The sequence below is a fragment of the Parambassis ranga genome, chromosome 10, assembly GCF_900634625.1.
Source record: "Parambassis ranga chromosome 10, fParRan2.1, whole genome shotgun sequence".
NCBI lineage: Eukaryota > Metazoa > Chordata > Actinopteri > Ambassidae > Parambassis > Parambassis ranga.
This window is the reverse complement of record NC_041031.1, coordinates 19211751-19231781: the sequence shown is the minus strand read 5'-3', so window position 1 is coordinate 19231781 and position 20031 is coordinate 19211751. Positions and strand designations below refer to the sequence as shown.

General features: G+C 40.5%; 1 protein-coding gene across 1 annotated transcript in view; it reads left to right on the top strand.

The window, feature by feature from the left end:
- Window positions 1–89: 89 nt before the first annotated feature.
- Window positions 90–20031, top strand: part of pdgfc (platelet derived growth factor c) — a 37039-nt gene continuing 17097 nt past the window's right edge. The window contains exon 1 of the mRNA XM_028416980.1: window positions 90–887. Within this exon, the coding sequence (XP_028272781.1) occupies window positions 776–887 (112 nt within the window). The 5' untranslated portion in view covers window positions 90–775. The remainder of the gene's footprint in view (window positions 888–20031) is intronic.

The following is a 20031-nucleotide window of genomic DNA, read 5'->3' as shown; positions in this document are numbered from 1 at the left end:
CAACAAGTGGGTGAAAAAAAACAGGAACTGAAAGTGGGTGAAATGTCTCCCAGGCAGCAACGGAATGGTTAACATCCTGGGGAGTTTCCTCGCCTGGGAAGTTGTACTTTATGTATAGCACCTGTTGTGCCGTCAGTTGCCAGTCTCCAAAAAACCCAACCCCGGTCGCGCAGCGATATTTTATCTCAAGTCTCCAAGTTATGACTTTAGAGCGCGCCAGACAACAGAACTCGTCTCGGTGTTGGGAATGGTTTCTGGGTACAGACTGTATCAGGTTGCTGGACTCTCTCGCTGTCGCTCTGTGTGTGAGCTTTTGCTCTAACACGTATAGATCTGCGGGGATTTATCAGACGGAGTGAAGAACGCACCGTGGACGCGCGTCTTATCCACAATGCATGTGTGCATTTCTAATGAGATTGTACCATAGATGATGTGCGTGCATGCGAGCGCTTCTTTTACAACTGATTCCCGGATTATACGTGCGTGAAACTTTTAAGGCAGTATCCAACTTTCCATAGACCCGATCCGACAGGTGCGCACTCGTATTGCGCAGCAGCAAGTTCGGAAGTTCTGGAGAGGATTCGTTTTGCTTCATTGAGTTAAAAAAAACACTTTGTTTTTTAGAGGGACTGATGATTAAGATTATGTGGATTTTACTTTTTCCTCTCCAAATGTGTCCAAAGCAGCACTGGTGTCCTGTAAACGACGCGTGTGTGTGGTGATACAGACCATCCTGTCTACAGCGCTTTGTGATCGCCATCTACCACTCATCCAAATGATCCTTCCATTATTACTCCTTCTTGCATCGCTTCTCCAACAATATGGCACGGAGGCTGAATCAAGTCATGTCAGCAAACTTCATCTTCCAGCTGTGAAGGAGCAGAACGGTGAGTGTTCCATGGGCTATTTTTTCTTTTTTTTTAACCTTAACTTAAAGAATATTTTTTGGGAAAATGAACATCTTTGTAATGGATGGGAACAGCCGCGTTTCAGAATAGGAAGTGCAAAATTACCTGTTACCTTTAAAGTGTACCCTGTGTATGTTTAAACGGGGAAACCCTTCTGAAATTCCACGTCCCACGGGAGAAGTTTTCCTTGCGATCATAGAAAAGGCTCCATTCATTCAGCAGTTCTCGCTCCAGGCGATGTAATTTGCTTACCCTCTGAACTGACTACACTAAGTTCAGAAAAGCAGCGTTTTTCCCACTGTTTAATGCTACCTCCAGGTTCATGTTGATTGTATTTTTAGCTGGATAAGTAAATAAGTACCCCACTCTGAAAGTTTGTGCCATTATGGGTAATTTGACAATCAAGCTGTTTGTTGTTGTAATAAGTGCACAGTAGTGGAGCAAAGAAGTATTTTTCAGATCTTAATGAAATCATTAAGATCTGATCTGAGTGCAGTTTTTTAAATTACTCTGCTTGGTTTCTGTTTCTTCACTGCTCATAAAGTTTCCTTAGAAGCATCTGATTGCATGCTTTATGTTCTGCACCCATCACCACTGCATGGGTGATGGTTTGCAGAATGGGGGATTTCCACAACCTGACAACCAACCATTTTCATAGCTTATCTTTTAATGATTAATATATGATTCTTATTTTAGTTAAATCAACAAAGCAGCACATCAGAAAAAGACAAAAGGTACCTCACAGTTCAATGTACCAACATGCCTGTATCCTGCAGATGTTTCTTTGGTCAACCTTCATTCATTACTCATTCACTCAGTCTTCTGTAGCCAGTATGTTTGACTGGCCTTGTGTGAGGACATGCGGTTCTGACTTCACTACAGTAACAGTCAGAGTTGGGAAATTAGAGCCTCCCGTCGGGATCTCCAGGTTTAATCAGGACGACAGAGAAAGGAAAACAACAGCGAAGAGGAGGAGGAGGAGGAGGAGGAAGGAGGGAGGAGGGAGGGAGGGAGAGGGATGAAGTAAGTGGAGGAGGGGGTAAGTGTGGGGAGAAAGATGTTAAACTGTCAAAGAACTCTTTAAAACGGCGGTCACACGTTGGCTGGGGGCATAAGCTGGCCAGACTGGCTGTAACCTTTGGCTGGAACGTCTGAGTGCTCACCCCTCTGCCGCACTTGATTGCTGGAGCTCTGTGAGACAATTTGATATCGATTGGACGGAGGGGAGAGAGCCAGACCTGTCTGGCATGTTTAGTAGTATAGTTGCCTGGAGAGTTACGGTCCCCAGTCGTATTAAACTTGGCAAGCTGCTGCTGATGACTCCATAAGATATCAAGAGAGGACCATCTCCCTTCGGTAGGCGGTGCTGTGCACAGTAACCATCTGTCACAGTAAATGATTTGGACAAAATTCTCAAAACCAAATCAACACAAATCTAAATTGTGTCTGTTGTGGTCATAAATAATGTGAACATTTCCTTCCTCCACCACAGAGAATTATGTTACAATAACACATGTCATATTCATGTGTTCTCCACATGGCTATAAGATTTCATTGTTATTAGAAAAAATGAAAAAAACAAAATGAGATCTCCATTCAAAACTTTCAACAGTGAAAAATGCACGCAGCACCACCGCAGCCTCTGGTCATGTCTTCAAGTTATTGTTTCATTGTGTGTGGAAAAATCCTTCATACATAATGAATGTCATTTGTGCTTAAAAGATCAAGCTTGTTTTTATGACGGTGATGGGTTACAGTCGTATGCAGAGAACTTGTGGAAAGTGGTTTGGTCTTAAGATGTCAGTGCTGATTCCAGATTCCAGCTCTCAGTTTGTGGAATGGTACAAATAATGCAGTCAATGTAATCCAGGAGACATCATTTTTCATATTTCCAACTTCCTCTATATATAACGTCCTATATAAGCCTATAGGCTTGTTTCAGTATATTGTGATTGCATTGGTTAATGTTACCCTGTGTTGTCATCCAGCCTATCACACAGGTCATCACAGGAGGTGCCTTTTCACATCACCTCTCTTTAAGTGGTTTGTCTCCTTATCCCCTGTAGAAGGCCATGTTTTCATCCCTGTTTAGCCCACCCACAAACACAGACTCCGGGTCTCATCAGAAAAATCCAGCTGTAGATATTTGTAGGAGATGCGGATTACCTGTGATATTCACGCATATCCTCCCCTTTCCCGCACTATACCCTAAGCGCCACCGGAGGAAGGTATGCACCACACTTAGACCTGCCAATGATCACAGAGGCTGCTGTTCCGCTACAGATTATGAGATTAGGGGGGAAGGACTGAGGTTACAAAGGTCACAAGCCTATGGGGAACATGTGCAGTGTACCACGTATGCATGCACAGAGGTGCATTGTGCATTCATTAGATTATGACAAATAAGAGGTTTGGAGTGAGGATTTTCAAAACAGGAAAGGAAATGGCTGGGTGGCCTTGTTAGGAGTTGTGTCTGTTTCAGGTGAAGTACCCATTCATTCAACATAAAAGTTAATAAAACTCATATTAGCTGCTCAGTGACTGACACATAAGTCAAATGATCACTGCTGGATTTTTTAATAAGCAAGAGTACAAGGTTGTATTTACAAAAAAAGAGATGTAAAATTGATAACAAACTCAATCTGTTTAATCAGTGATGACATAAACATCATCCTTTAATTTAGCAGGCACAAATCCACACCCCACACTGACCAGTAGGCTGTATGCATGTACGATTAAGCGTTCCTAACCTCTCACCTGACTGTTACCAAATCTGTCCTGACAAGACTAAACATAGTGATTTATACAGTTCCGAGCCCCTTTCTAGCAGCAGCTAAAGCTGGCGTTCACGTTTGCAGTATGTTATTTTAAGTGGTTTCCATAGTGTGTTTTAATTTGAAATCACGATACGGCTCTTAAACCAGCGCAACAAAACCAGCTTGGCTTGGAATCTCCATTCATTCTTTAATACAGGTCAGATGTTTCCTTAGCCCGCTTCCCTGGGAAAGCTTGTTTCCACTTAGAAAAACCTGTACTTTGATGGATATGCTCGAATGAATGAACGCAGTTAATCATTGTCGAGCGGGCAGAGCAATATAGTGGCCTATATACTCGGCTGAATTAAAGCAATCAAAGAAAATGAATGGCTCGAATCATGGAGGGCAACAAGTAGGTTGTCAGATAAAAAAAACGTATAAAGAGGTAAGGTTCTATTTTTGGATTTTGTCTATCATGAAAACTGCTGTATCAGTTCTCACGTAAACATCTAATGCAAATAAAAGAATCCCTAAATCTGCATTTGTGATATGTTTCCATGGTAGCCGCAGTAGAAACTGCTGAATACAGGCAGGTCTATGTGTCCGGGCAGGAGGAGATTTTCCCCTCAACATCTCACTCCGGAGTGTTGAGGGGGGGTGAGGGGGGAGTGAGTGGGTGGGTGGGGGGGGACCCAACTGGATAAAAAGTGTCTATGTTTTTCCTGTCAGCTCTATTTGAACGTAGAAAGCTGTATTTGGCAAGCAAAGCATGCCACCGCCTGCCTGCTGTTTGTCATTTTGAGCAGCCAGCACACTGTCTCTTCCACCACCTCACGAAGCCAAGGGAGCTTTCAAGGGATCTGGATCATGGATTTAAACTCTACTGAGGAAAAGTAGCCTCTGCAGACACCCGGTCTGTCTGGACCTGACAAGATTTGTTTACTTGTAGATAATCTTGTAGCTCTGAACATTCTAATGAAAACACATGAACAATATGTTGGTGCCCTCCTAGTGATGCCAAGCAACTACAATAGAAAAGTGTTTTACCCATAGATATTACATTACTGTCTTTATATCTTTGAAGTTCCTCTGCTGCTTTCTTATGTGCTCAATGTCTGTAGTGGCCTCATTGTCTGCTGACCTCCAATAAGGAGTACTGAAATATTGCAGATAAGGAACATGTGAGCACGGCAACATCATTTCTAATGCTTCTTCTTTTTTGAATAAATATTTCTTATCAGTAAAATTTAGCAATTTAGCCTCTTTAGCAGGATGTGAATGTTATCACCTGCTTTGGCACAATGGTTCATATTGCTATAGCATGACTAATGGAGAAAAGCAGCTTCAAAATACAAAGAAATTGGAAAATTAGGAGTCAAATGCATGCCTTTAAGGCTCAAAAAAAGCAGACTATATTCACTAAGATGTGCATTATGTAAATTACAACAATGCTGATATGGATAGAAGTGCATGAAGAGGGATAGATTATTTTCCAATATACTGAATAAGTCAAAAACACATTCCTTTTGGGTGTGTTTTTTTTTTTTGCTGCTCTGAGACCCTGAAGGACAGAAGGTCAAGACATGTAGTGCTATTTCCATTTAAAAAGAGTATTCAGTAGAGTAAAAATACTATTTTTCATATGAATTTGTCCTTGTTTTTTAAAGACCTTAATCTTAAACAAGGGGTGCATTCACAATTTCCAGTATTTATGTGCTTTTTGCACTGAAAACTGAACACGCTATGACAGGCTGATGTACTTATCTGTTAATCTTTGTAATAGATAAACTATGAAAAAAAGAAGAGCTTGAAAAGATTGTTTGATCAGGTGTAAAAGTTGGCAAGAATCATTATTATTCTTGTTGTAACAAAGCCGATGCCCTCTAAAACAGGAGCCTCCATTGATAAAATGGATGAGCTCAAGGCTGTGAGGATTTGAAGCGCTGGTGTGTGGCAGTATTTTTTTTCAGTTGTGCTTCGAGTATTGGTTTTCTTACGGCAACTGGAATTCCAACTGGACCAGAAATCTTGGCATTGAGTGGAGTTGACCTTGGTTACTGTCTCTAGTGGGCATGTCTGCATAACTTTGGCAGATGTCATCACCTCCTAGCAGAAAGGTATTTCAGAGTGTCTTGTGATGACTCTGCTCCTCAATGCATTTGGCCTTATGGGCATCACCTTGCAGTTGACTGAAAGGGAGCTTAACCCAGAAGAAGACCAGGGGAATCTTTTATCAGTGTGTTTTATGAGAGAAGAAGACCTCCGTGGTTGCTATGGAAACAAACAAGGAACTAAAATTTGCACAATCAGGTACTGGGGTATTGAAATCATCTCACTCATCAGTGATCCAGAGACAGTTGAGCATTTTTTTCACCCTAATGCTGTAAAAAAAAACATTGTGTGACAGCAAAGATCATTACTCCCCATGGTATGCAGGCCCATCACTGTGGCACAAACAAACCGGTCTCACTTTTACCACGCCTCCCTTCCTCGTCTTTATGATGTGCGACGTTCATCATGTGTGAAACTGAGCTACTGGGTTCATCTGATGCAGCAGAGACATTTCATGGTTATCAAGCACCATCATTAGGCATGCTAATTATAGAAAGCAGCAATGAGCGTTACTGATGTGTGAACAGCTTCGTGCAGTTCAGGGTACACATCAGACAGCTCAGTGCAGACTCTATAATACAATATCCTGCAATGTTGACAATATGAAGTCTAAATGGGGGGGACCTGTTTTTGGCATAGTTTTCACTGCATGTGCAGCCAAATATTGTTTTAGAATTGTTCAGCTATATTTCTTAAATTGCATGATGTCACATGTATTGCATGATTTAGGGTTGCTGTTGTATGAATTGCTAGTAAATGTCAATAGTAGTAACTTAAAAGCTCCCTTGTACATGCAGGTTACATTTCAGCTGTTCTGCATTATATTCAAGTTAGCCTGTAATGATTATCCTGTAAGTAATGCAGCTTTTGGTTCGTTTTGTGGCAAGCCATTTGTCATACAAGTAAAAAACTCTTCCAACTTTTTACTCAACCTCAAAGCAGCACATTAAATACATGTTAGAGGAATTAGTTTATGCAGAGTAGCTTCAGGCCGGTGATATGCCCGGGACATTGTCCTGGCTTTGCTTTTCAGTGTGCATACCTGAATGGATGTTGGATCTTAATTCTGTAGCTACTCTCCCATGTGTTTCCTGTGGTGTGTTTACATCACTTTTATATTCATCTCTCCAAGTTTATATGATGAGTTTGTGCTTTCAGTTCCTTAAGTCGTGCATGCCAATGGAAATCAAAGTACCACTGTGTCTTCTTTATGTGCTATTGGAGGAGACTGAGAAAAGAAGCAGGAGCTATTAAATGGAGATGTAAAATATCCCAGCCCTGATGCATTTAGTGGGGGGTTGAAATAAAAAACACACCTGTCCCAGTAATCATCGGCACAGCGCCTTCCCATGCTGGCTGGATTATGTCACCTAGCACATGGTGAGATGTGATATACGACGCTATGCCAGTGGCATACAGAGCCGGTAACCCAATCACACATACTATTTTGAGAATGTATGGCTTTTCCCAAAGCACAAATAGGTTTTCGGTACACGCTGGATATGCTCTGCCACAGCGTGCTTACACCCAGATCCCCATGAGAGGATATCCATTTCTACGGCCCAACTGGAATGAAAATGCACATTAGCTATTAGGTCTTATGACTGACTGGAATGGTTTTGCCAACTGTGTGTGTGTGTGTGCATGTTTGTGTAGATGTCTGCACATGGAGCAGGAATCTTCAGCAATCTGTTTAAGAAAATAAGAGTAAAAGTACCTCTTACCGAGCTCCCTGGTGGCACAGGATTGTTCATCATCATGAGTTACATCATCATGCTTTGTCATTTAATGGCTTCTACTGCTGATGATTTGGAATTTTACTCCAATGTAACACTCAGTTAAAGGGACAACCGATACTGAGGGTAGTAGATGACATGTTTTCATGCCAACGAACTTAGTCTTTATGCCTCTGCAGCAGCTAGAGGCATGTTGGATAGTACTGTGTCGTCTGTTTTTATGCTCCTCCATCTGCCCCATTTTTGGGCTGGCTTAAGGAAATTTCTTCAAATCTGGCACAAATGTTCACTTAGACTTGAGCTGAACTGGTTAGAATTTGGTGGTCAAACGAATCAGTGAGTAAACAGACACAATGTGGAGCTTGGCTGCAGCCAATGATTGTTCACATTAGTGATTGATTGTCCACAATATAACAATGTATTTGCACCTTTTATGGACAAACGGCTACACAAAGTACTTGAAACACTTGAATTCATTGCTGCACCTTAAGTGAAACTTTTAGGTGTTTCTACTTAACTCCACTGTTTATTTTTTTGACTTCTGTTACATTTAATGTACTGTGTGTGTGTAGTAGTGTGAATGATCAAAGGAATAAGAACTCTTACCATTAATACAAGATCTTTAAACAACATGCAAGTTTTAGGCCATGACAACAAACTGGACAGACAGCTGAATGCTGCAGGCTGACAGACAGAGGACTGTACTGTGCTGCCGGACTCAAGAAAGAAAAGTCTTTAAATTTTGGTCACAACTTTGGAGATTGAGCTGTGCATGATTTTGGCTAAAACTTGAGAAATTATACTCATAATTTAAAATTATTATTTTACCAGTTTACTAGGTTTCTTCAAACATAGATGCAAACTGTAACTTAAATGGTGATTAAAACAGAAAGAAGGACCCAAATACAGACTAATAAACCAAAACCAAAGTCCAAACAAGGGTGAGCTTTAGTAATATATATCCAGATGCAAAAAGGCAGAATTGAACTGACCTAACAACACTGGCGGCATGGCAGACACTGGGATGAACACACACATAAATGCACATGAACTGAGGCAGAGCACAAGACCAAAGACACACAGAGGGTAACGAGACACAGGTGAGAACAATGAGGGTGAGGCAGGGGATCAATGAGGTGGGAAAACACAGGAGGATGTAAAACACACAGACACACTAAACTTCCAAAGTAAAACAGAAAACAAACTAAGAAAGACTCTGTTAGCTCTGTTAGCAGTAAATTATACATCAAGATTCATTACATACAGTATAAGAATGCACTTTATTGTGATACATGGCTTTGTTCTATCCCACACAGTTGAGGTAATGAATATGATATAATGTGCAGTCACATTGTTGCAGCATGAAGAGCTGCTGTCCTTGTACACTCTGATAGCTTGGCAACGCTGACAGACTTACTGGAAGAGTGCAGCTAATTCATTCATCCCATAGCTCTTCTTCCAGTAAGTCACTTAAAGATGGCCAGTAATTCTTCGCATTTTGTTTTGTCACTTGGACACTAGTTGACTTTTACTTGATGATTAAAAGGGAATCTGACTCAGGATGTTGGTGCAGAACAGTAGAAAGAAAAGGGCTCGATGCCCAGATGTCATACATTTTCACTGCACTGCTAAAAATCACATCCTGGAGGGTGTGGCGTTTCTCACATTTTGACTTGTCTTAGCAGGACAAGTACATGTTTAACTAATAGCCCTAATTATAGATGTACTCCATTTAGGTGTGCCAGTAAGCTGTGCCAATGCGACAGAATGCTCAACACAAGGGTACTAAATACAGTTCAGCATTTATTACTAATAGATTAGTTTGGTGTGTGGCTGACAACGCAAGGAAGCATTTAGTGTTGTTAGTGAGGACAATGTGGTGTATGTGAACCCCATAAATGTCTGAACTAATATGTATTTAAGTCCTTTGGTGTTGAATGTGCATATGTTTAGTGATCTGTGATGAGTGCGAGTGAGCCTTTGTGTTAATCCAAGTGATAATTACATAAAACTGGTCGGGAAAGAAGAAGCATTAATTACACTGTGTTGTCGAATAAGCCGATTGGTTATTGAATTAAATATCAGATTAAGGTAAATGTATGAATCATAAGCTGTATATAAATATGGATGAACCATCACCAAAAGGTTTTCACCTTAACCCTCAGTAAATCCAGCTACAGGTAAAGAGGTAAAAGTGTGATAGGAGTTGAAGTGGGCAGGTAGTCGCAGACACAGGCTCCCGCCTAACACACAAGCAGTCGTGTCCATAATTATGCAAAATGTTGAGTAATTCTAAGCCATTTTATGAAACTGACTCACTTATTAAGCTTGCCCCTAGAGGCTGCAGGGGGGAATTGCAGTTGTTGACACCTCGGCAGAACTTCGTGAAGGACAATTCGAACCTTCGAACCGTGAGCCACAAGAAACAAAGCAAAGCCTCTTTAGTCTATGTTGCCATCCGCCCTTCTAGACTTTACTGCTCTTTATTGTCTACCTTTCCCCTAACAGTCATATAAGTCACATGTTAGAGTGGTTTGTGTACACACACAATTCTGATATTTACTTATGCATACAACATTTTTGAGCAATATTTACAAATACTTCAACAGGTTTAAGGTAAAAGACGTCTTCTCTGCAGTAACAGCCTGTAGATTCTGTACAGGTTCTATAAAAGAACACTTTGAAGCAGACTGACCAGCTCTCTCTCTCCAATACATGATTTTGTTCTTCACAGGGATGACTGTGTGATAGCAGCCTGAAGCGCACCAGAATAAATAATGCTCACAGAGAAACTCTGTAAAAAGAGTATGACAGGTTACCAACCAGTTAGAAAAGGTGTTAAGCCCCCCCTCCTCCTCCTTTTGCCCCCACAACATCTTACATCTGTTTAGTTGCCTCTAATTAGGACTTTTACAGACGACAGCATTAAAATGGGCCAGAACAACACCGGCTAATGAGACACCAATGACAAGGCAGATCTTTCATGCACAACTCCTGTCAAGATCTATCTTTCATTTTCTGCCTTGATGGCCAAAGTTTGTTCAACACTTTGTCTCCCTTCACACCTGTTGACAGGCTTTAGCTGAGATTTGGAGCGGGTCACTGAGCCGACTTGTTCTTGGCGTGGTTTTTGTGGGGTCGGATGCTGGAACTGAATGGTGATGGATTTTCTCAGGCGGATCACGGACATGGTTGCTTGCTTGCTCTGAAGTTTTTTTTTTTACATAAATACCATTGTAATAAAAAGACGATATTTAATTATACTCTATCGTATTCAAGCTTCAAATTGACGTATCTATGTAATATTTGTTATTCACACTGAGAAAAATATTTCTTTTGCTTCTTTCACTCAACAGCTAATCAGGAACACATTAGTGATTTATTGGAGTCTAAACTCTGCAGTGCATCATATACTTGCTAATTACTGGTTGCTGCTTTGGCCACAGCGAGTAATTGCTCACTTCAGGGATTGAATTGTGAAGTTCGGGTAAGAAATATTTATTCAGTGCATATTCACACTGGAGGGAAAGGCATCTGTTTTGTAACCATTTATGTCGGGCTGTAATTACACGGTTATTGTTCTTTGGATGCAGCTTCATGAATATTCATTGTTTCCAAAGATAAAAATAAGGATTTTTTTTGGCAGTGTTCTTTTTCACTTTTTGTTCATGTTTCTGTGATAAGGATTCAGCTAACAGTGAGGTTAGGTTTGGAGGCAAATGGACACAGATGATTGAAAGTTGTTTTTTTTCATGAGCAGTCAGAAGAGATGAGTGCTGGGAGGTCTTTTTTTTATCAAACAGTGGCCAGTCAATGAGCTGTGTAGACTATTAAACAGACAAATTGGGTGCTAAGTGCTCTGAGCTTCCATTTATTTGTCATTTCTAGAAACCATTCCCCCAAACAAGCACATAAAAATTAGACTCCATTGACATCGCAGCAGTGCTCAGCAGATGTTACTCATTGTGCGTGGAGCAATGAAAAGGTGACTGAAGGTCAGACGAGGGGTTACTCGCAGTTCATACACTGAAGATCAGCAACCGAATGAGACAGAATCATAATACTGTTTATTGTCCAGTCACACCTGTAGGTAATTAGAAGATGATTATATGGAGAGGGCGTCTTTTAAAGACTCGGTAATTCACTGCACTGGTGACCAGTGAGGGTCAGATTGATCAATGAACTCTTATAAATGGTTAAATTCCATCTTGCATTGGACTCAAAATTGACATACCTGTGACATATATTGTGATGTTTGTGGTATTGAATTTAAAGCTGTCACACATTTGGGGTTTAATCACAAACACATTTCAAGAGGTCAAAACTATAATACTGTTCTCATGTATTTTATGACCTCATTCACATATTTGATATTGATATCAAGATAGTACAAAGAGACAGCAATAAAATGAGGCAAATCATCAAAAGACTCTTGCAAGGTGTCTTCTCAAACTCCTCCTGCACTAGAAAACCTTTAAATAAATGGATCCATGGAGAGCTGTCCCGTGAGTGTGAGAATTAGCCTGCAGAGTCACTGCCCCTGCCTGCAGACATTTTCCCTCACAAACATCAATTCTCCCTGTTTTCTAATCCTCAAATTGCTACTTATGTCAACTGTGAGGATCCTGGTCATGGTTAGTTGAGTTGTAGCAAAGCTAGCCCCTTGGCGAGTTGTTGTTTTGGTCTGTATGTTCAGACATTGTTCTCTGAAGCTTGGAGGACAGTTTGTTGAAGGCGGGACATTGAAGCTTTTAACCAGAGGGGGTTTGAATTCTGTGAGATTTATTATTATTAGTTTTTTTAAACCTTTGTCTGATAGCAACAACCTGGAAAAGGCTGGAAAACAGCAGTTGTGCTGCACTGCAAATCCTCCCTTCGCTGGAGGTTGGAAGGAACTGCAGCCCCTCTCCTCTAGACAGCTGGACCAAAAGGTTACGAGAGCTTGGTCGGGTGGCGGTAATTAGAGATCCAGAGGAACCTGTTTAGAGAAATCGATCTGGAAGCGGAGCCAGACACCAGAGGATTGTTCTTTTTAAAGAGCCAAAATTAAAATGTGCATTCACTAGTCTGGTTGTTGAATGTTTTGGATTAATCATTCAGTCCACAGCAAATGAAAATCTGTGCAGACATCTGAAGTTTTAAAACAGATTTTCTTACTTGGAGCTACTTAAAAGGCTGTTCAGACTATGATATGTAAATTGTGTACTGTTGTGTAGACATCTGCTTTGTCTAGGAGTGCCTGCACAGACAAGATTGCTTTGTTACTGGTATTAAAGATAACATTAAAACAATGGGATAAGAGGAGAAAGATGTATGAATACTGACTGACCTAATGTGTCTCTAAAGGCCGTTGTCCTGTTTACAAACCAATCAGGGACCACACATTGCAAATCAATTCAAAAATCATTAGTCAAAAACCTTATTGACCTCTTTCAAGCTGCTCATTGCTGTAGAATGTTTCTGTCTTGAAGCCACGCAGCTACAAAGTAGATCGTGATCAGTGATCAATCCCCTTTGCTGCAAAAACCGGATCTTTCATCAGTCTTAATTGCAGTGTCTGGATCTAGTATGGCAGAGCAGAGTCCTCCAATCTGGCTCACCACAGATCAAACTGTAATTTTCTACAAATATCCAGCTGTCCGGCTCACAGATGTGACTACAAAGCAGCCTGGAGCTGCCGTCCACAGCTGTGAAGAGAAGTTTAAAAAAGACGTGGTTCATCTGTCAGCGCCTGGTTTCCAGCCAGAAGGGGAGGTTAGGCCCTCCTCAGAGTGTTTGTGAGAAACATTTCACCTCTTTTTGCCTTTTTACTTCACCTTTTCCCCCCCCGAACTATCAGTGTATTTATCTAACAATAATTGATAGTGATTCTATGTTTGACAGCTGACATGGAAATGAATCCTGATGCCAATGCAGGCCATGTTTTTGAGTGGCAGGCTAACACATCTCTAGTATTTGTTATGTTAATGTCATTGCTTTTCTTTTCTTTTTTGCACTTAGTTTTTGTAAAGCTCCAAAGAAATCAATGCGAGACTATCAGAAGTTTTCCGTTATAAAAGAGTCAACAAAGGGTAACAAATCAGGTATTGCAAAAATAGGACTTAGATTGGACTGGTGTGTGTGTGTGTGTGTGTGTGCAAGAATAAAAAGGAGAAATGCTTGAAGGATTTAGTCTTCACTTTATGACTGATTTTGGTGCTGATATCATGTCTAAATCCAGGCTCAGAGGCTCAGACATTGAATTCCAGAGCGTCAACATAAATAGACTGCTGTAGTGAAAAAAAACTGACACTTAATCTGGCTTTTTCTGGATGCCAAACACAAGTGCGGGCACTAATTAGTGGCTCTGAGAAATCATTGAGGTGTAGTGAAACCATTGTAATCTGAGGAGAAGCCGTTAGTGTGGTGACGAGTTTTAGACGCCGTGCTGGACGGGTCCAAAGCCTGAGGGGGGGTTTAAAAGATTTGAGTTGAGCTTTGGTGTGTCTGCCTTTTTCACACAGCGTCACATGTGCTTGTACACTAATGTGCATTCACTGTCATTAACAGCCTGCAGCTGTGGCTTTGGAAAAACTTTATCACATTTTGCAATCATTCTTCAGATAACACTTTGTGTGTTGCATTAAGGATCTGTTCCATGGCCGTTATGGAAGTTAAATCTTTTGTGGGCTTTAGGGCTTATTTTTTATTACTTTACTGCTATTAAGCACTGCCTGCCTGTTTTTATGGAAGAGGTAACTGAATGCTGCTTTGTTGTTTAATTGTTATCTAGCAACTGGGATCTGAGATTAATGTTTAATTTTCAGCCATAGATATAAAGTTTGGTGCTGCAGAAAAAAACGCTCTCAGATTTTTTACATAACACTGCATAAAGATATGTTGAACATCTGATAAAATATAAATGATTCCACATCCTGCACACTTTATACACTGCTGTCTAAAGCAGGACTGTCTGTAGGGAATAGAGTGTGACATGTGCACACACACACACACACACACACACAGACACACACACGTGGTGTCAGGTTGGGCCATCTGATATGATCCCCAGATGTTTTGTTTTGCCTCTGCAGCAGGTGTCAGCAGATGTCCTGTCCTCTCCATTTGCTCCATTTGGCTGAGTCGACCTGGCAGTTAGAGTCACATGACCTCTCCGTGCAGCAGCAGAACCCCCCCCCCCCTTTGGGCCGCTGCCTCTGGCCTCCATTGACGCAGCATTTTATTGCAGAGTATCAATCACATGTTTATGTCACAGCACAGCAACACTAAAGAATTGGGTCTTTTCAGTGCTGATTGCATTTGTTTTGACCTTTGACCTTTGACTTAACATGCTTTCATGTGTCATAATCGTGTGCCTCTTGATGACAGGACTGAATGTTTAAGAGGTCTGAAAAAGTGAGACAGACAGGAGACAGGTGACATGTTTTGAAAATATTTTCCTGACTGTGATGAAGAGGAAACAGGTTTACTGAACTCCCTGCTACTGCTAACTTAACAAGTCTCAGCAAGCTTCCTGTCATCTCCTTATGTTCCTCATGTCCATGGCACTCAGTCATCAAACCTATGTGACTCTGTAGGTTAGAAGTGGAATTTTACATTTTACTTTGAAAACTTGATTGATAAAAATGTTAGTGTGGCTTTTGTGTGTGTGTGTGTGGGGGGGGGGGGGGGGTCCCAGAAGGTCCCTGGCCCAAAACATTGATGGTAAATAAAGACGGAGGGCATTACAGTATATGACACTATATATATATATATATATATATATATATATATATGAAGCTTCCAGGACCTGTAGGTTTCTGAAAAGACATTTTGACACCTGTCACTCAAAGCAGTTAGTCTTAATATAATTCAAACGAAAGGGATTTAGAAAGAAATCATCCCTGCACAGTTGGCACAAAAAGGCAACCAAACCCATTTTTTGTACCAGGCTATAAACGTGTTTATTTTCTCTGAAGGTTCAAAGGTTTGTTGGCTGCAGCATAGGTCATAAAGCCCGCCTTCTTCCATGTTAGTGGATGGGATGTGGACTCAAATAAAAACAAAATCACAGAGATGGTTTATGGCTTGTTATCTAGTTTTTGTCACACTGATCTGTTGTTAACTGCTCAGTTTTATATATATATAACATGATATTCACCTCTCAACCTGTACTGCACAGACTCTTGTTGTGGAGGTGGAGGTGAGACCACATTGTCCATCTTTATATACATCTATCTATGGTTTGAACATGCTGGTTGGCTGGTCTGTGTGAAGTTTGCACATTCTCGCCAATCCTGCATGGTTTTTCTCAACGTACCAAAGCATGTCGGTTTAATTGGGGCAGAGATGGTTGTGTGTCTCTCTGTGTTAGCACTGTAATAGACCTGTGACCTATCCAAACTGTACAAACTTGGCTGGTGTCAGTGATGGGACCAGCCAATGAATGAATATGACAACATTACAGTATATTTTTGTTCCATTTGAGAAATACATTAAGCATACTTTGTATAAATATTTTTATAATATTTCTGCATACCATGTTCTCAAACATGTTACACTTCCTCTTTTGTCTGACACAGGAGCATATGCTAGCCAGATTAAACAGCTACAGAAGGGTCCCACACACTCAAATTATTATTTTTTTTAATAGTATGTTTCTGCCTCCTTCTTTTGCCTGACTGACTGTAAACCCAAAAGCAATAAATATCCTAAGCAGGGTCGGGAATTTACTGCACCTGTAGTAACCGCTGGACCGTCTTAATAGGCAGCAGATGCTGGAGTGATTGCGTCGAGGCTGAAATGCTAAAGAAGCCAGTTCTTTGTTGGGTAAAGTTTCATCAGCCGACCAGAGCTGTTTCAACTGTGTTGCTCAGGGGGATTTCCATTCAGTTTGATCAGCAGGTAACAGCGTCTGAAATTAAAAACAATTTGGATTTAGTGTCACACTGACACGGACTTCGATTACTGAACAGGAAATAGCTGTCGTGAGTGGTTACGTTTGATGTGGCTTCGTGGGAGAACAGACTACTGGACTTATCGTTAGACCTAAAATTGCAAAATTTAATAGTGACAACTTCCCTTCTTAAGGTTTCATATTTAAAGAATAATCACTTTTTATTGCCACAAATGTAATGATTGTATTGTCTGTAGTGTCACTATTATTGTGTTTTCTCATTCATTGCATATACAGTAGAAACTTTACAAGCCTTATGTATGACCCTCAAAAGCATCCAGAAATATTTATTGGGTCTGAGTTGTGGTGTGGTAGAGGAAAGCCACAACTATGTCTGCTACTACACTACTGGCGGTGTGACCACCAGATAAACTCCGAAGCTGAGGATCGGTTTAATGAGACACTGTAATGATATCATGTGAGGAAAGATGAATTTAGTGAGCCACAATGAATGATTTGCATTCCTTCTGTTTGCTTGAGAAACATGCAGCAGCCTGGACAAAGAGTCCATTATCATTAGTTAATCTTTGCTTAGAGCTATCTAACATTTAATAAAGCGCCTGGGATTGCATGTGAGTATGCCTGTGTTTGGATGTGCAGTGAGAATGTGTGTGTGTTTGTGTACTCCTAGTCGGTACTGTATGATTGTTGGGCAGTGTTTTTTATGCTAATTAGTGCATATTTTGATGTTGTTGTCACTACAGTAGTAGCATCAGTGTAATGCTTTTGTGCACCCAAAGTGTGATTTTCTTCATTTTTTTTTGGCAGGGGAAAGGTTAATGTTTAATGGCATGAATGGTGCACCCTCTAATGTGTGAACAAAGCACAATAGCTGCACTGTATAGGCTCCTATTTATTCAGAGTCACTTCCTCCCTTAATAGTCGGCTCTACTTTCCTTCACAGAGGGAAAAAAGTAGGTCAAGGAAAAGTCATGTTTGAGGTAATTCACTCTAGGGGACCGCGTCTCTGATCATTAGATGACATTAGTTAACCCTGAGAGTGAGGTCATTCTCAAGTCAACGTTACACCCAGAATCCGGCCCGGACTGGTAGCGTGTCTGTGCGTTTTTACAGTACACTGAGGAGAAATCAGAGAAAAGACAGAAAGAAGCCTGAAAAGACAGTATTGTTTATAAGACCGAGGCTGTTTTTGACCTTGTGGATTCTTCCTTAATCAAATGTTGGTTTTCAGATGACGTACTCTTCACTCTTAAGGACTTTCTGCTTTGATGCAAGTGAACAAAAGCAAAGAATCACTCAGATGGTTCATTCCTGAGCTTCTTCCACAAAGACCTGAACCAAAGAGGAATGCAAACACATTGTTCCCCCACCTACTGCAATTACTTGTGATGAGTGTGTAGGGATTAAGCTGGATATTAACAGACTTTCTGGATTAAGTATGATTTCATCCATGCAGATCTCCTTTTCATCAGAACCTAATGCTTTCATGTCAAAGCCCCTTTTTTTCTCCTTCTTTTTCCCTTCTCTCTTCTAAGGCAGCTCGGATTTTCCTTTCACATTCACCTCTTAATTACATCTTTTATAAGGAGGCATTCCAATCCAGATTTAATGGAATTTTCCAAAGGAATTATGGTTATTTGTTTACGTTTTGTGCATAATGAATTGTTTTGGCACATGCATCTATATATATTAAAGATTCAGTTTTTTCACATTATTCATGATGTATGCGCCTGTATGTTAGAGCCCACAGTAATGGGCATGTAATTAAAAACATGTCATCTTGATGGAGGGCCGAGCTTTAATAGCATGAGAGCTATCGGCTTGTTTCCTCCTGAGCTAGCAAATGGATATAAAAACAGTCAATCAAACCAAGTGTGTTGCTACCACTTGCACTACACTTTAAATAACAGAGCATTCCTGTAAAGATATCAACAAAAGAATCAGATTTATCGGAGTGTTTTTGTTAACCCTCAGCACCGAACAACAAAAAACGTCTTTTTTCTTCAATCCATGATAAAATGTCTTCTTTTTTTTAATGCCTGCGAGGAGAGGAGGTATTATTTTGCAAAGTTTGATTTGCCCAAAGAAGGTGGCTCTGATTCGGTGAGACAGTTTGTACTCGAGGCCAAACTCTTCACACGGTTATGAAAGAGCCTGTTCATTGAGAAGTCATGCCTGGGCTTTGTTTTTCTTTGCATCTGGCACATCGTCATTCAGCCTGTTCCCACCTGGCTTACCCCCAAACTCAAATGAAAACATCAAAGCAATATCTGCACTAAGAAGTAATTGTTTTTTTTCTCCCTTCAGTTTCATTGTTTTTTTTATATCGACTTTCTTGATTTGATAGACAGCAGGATGCCAGGGGAGAAATCCAGAATGTGCCATCAAGCTACATCTTGAGGATTTTTGTTTGTTTGTTTTATTAGATCAGATAAAAAGGTAATAAAAGGAATTTCCATTGCTAATCAATTTCTCCACATTAAAATCTTTGCAATTTAAGCAATTTACCTTCTGGGATTATTAAAGTATTTTGGATTCTGATTCTGAATTGTGAGGTAAATTATGATTTGTAGTTATGCATTTGGAATTATGCTGACATTTCTCAGCTACTTGGTTAGGTTGGTTGTTGCTTAGGGTTCAATACACCTACTATATGCGCCAGCCATCCTAAATCTCTTTCTATTCTATATAAAGAATTCCTCTGGTCTCTGTTGGTTCAAGCTGCATTTCAAATTTGGAGGCATTTGGAGGGTTTTGATACAGATTGTTAAATATGCAGTTAACATGTGCATCATTTGAGAAGGGAACACTTGAAAAGAACCCACAGCTGTGTGAACTGTCAGTCGTCCTCCAGTGATCTGAATCAGAGCTGCTAAGTAGAGACCCAGGCTGAAGTTGGTTTCACTCACTTGCTTTGAGTGACCACTCCTTTTGGGGAGATTTGTTGTCCTTGGAACCATCCTGTGAAAGTCAGAGTTGCTGTGGAACAGTTATTTGACATTTCACAGGGCTAACACATGGCACAAACCTAACCTGTCTGGGTTTTTTTTTGTTTCTATTGCAAGCAAATAACCTCAGAATGACTCAGGCTGTTGGGTATGAATCATGTCCTTAAATCAAATTTATGGCAAAATAAAGAGTAATCAAGCTCTAAATGTGTTTCAAACATAAATTGGTCCATATTGCACCGGGGAAACTGTTACTCATCCGTTCAGTTCACTAACAAACTTCAAGCAGCACACACACCCGTCTCCCGACATTAAACCCCTGCTGGCTCCTCTGGTGGCTAAATGTATTGGATAGGTTCATGAATACTGAATGTTCATCAGCAGCACAGAACTGAATACAGCTTAAACAAATTGGGGACAGATTGGGATTGGGATTGGATAGTTTTATCAATGTAATCTCTGAGAAAGAGACTAATAAATCAGTGACTGTGTTCTTATGTATTTGTGTTATGAGAAACAAACTGTATTGTCCTGCTGACAGCAGCTTAACTCCATCATACAGTGAAATGCCCTTATTTGCTGTCATACCGTTAGTTATGGAAGAAGAACAGTATCGATTTCAGCTCTGCATTCAATGCATAGCTTCATGGCAGGTTAAGCTGGGTTTAGCTCAAA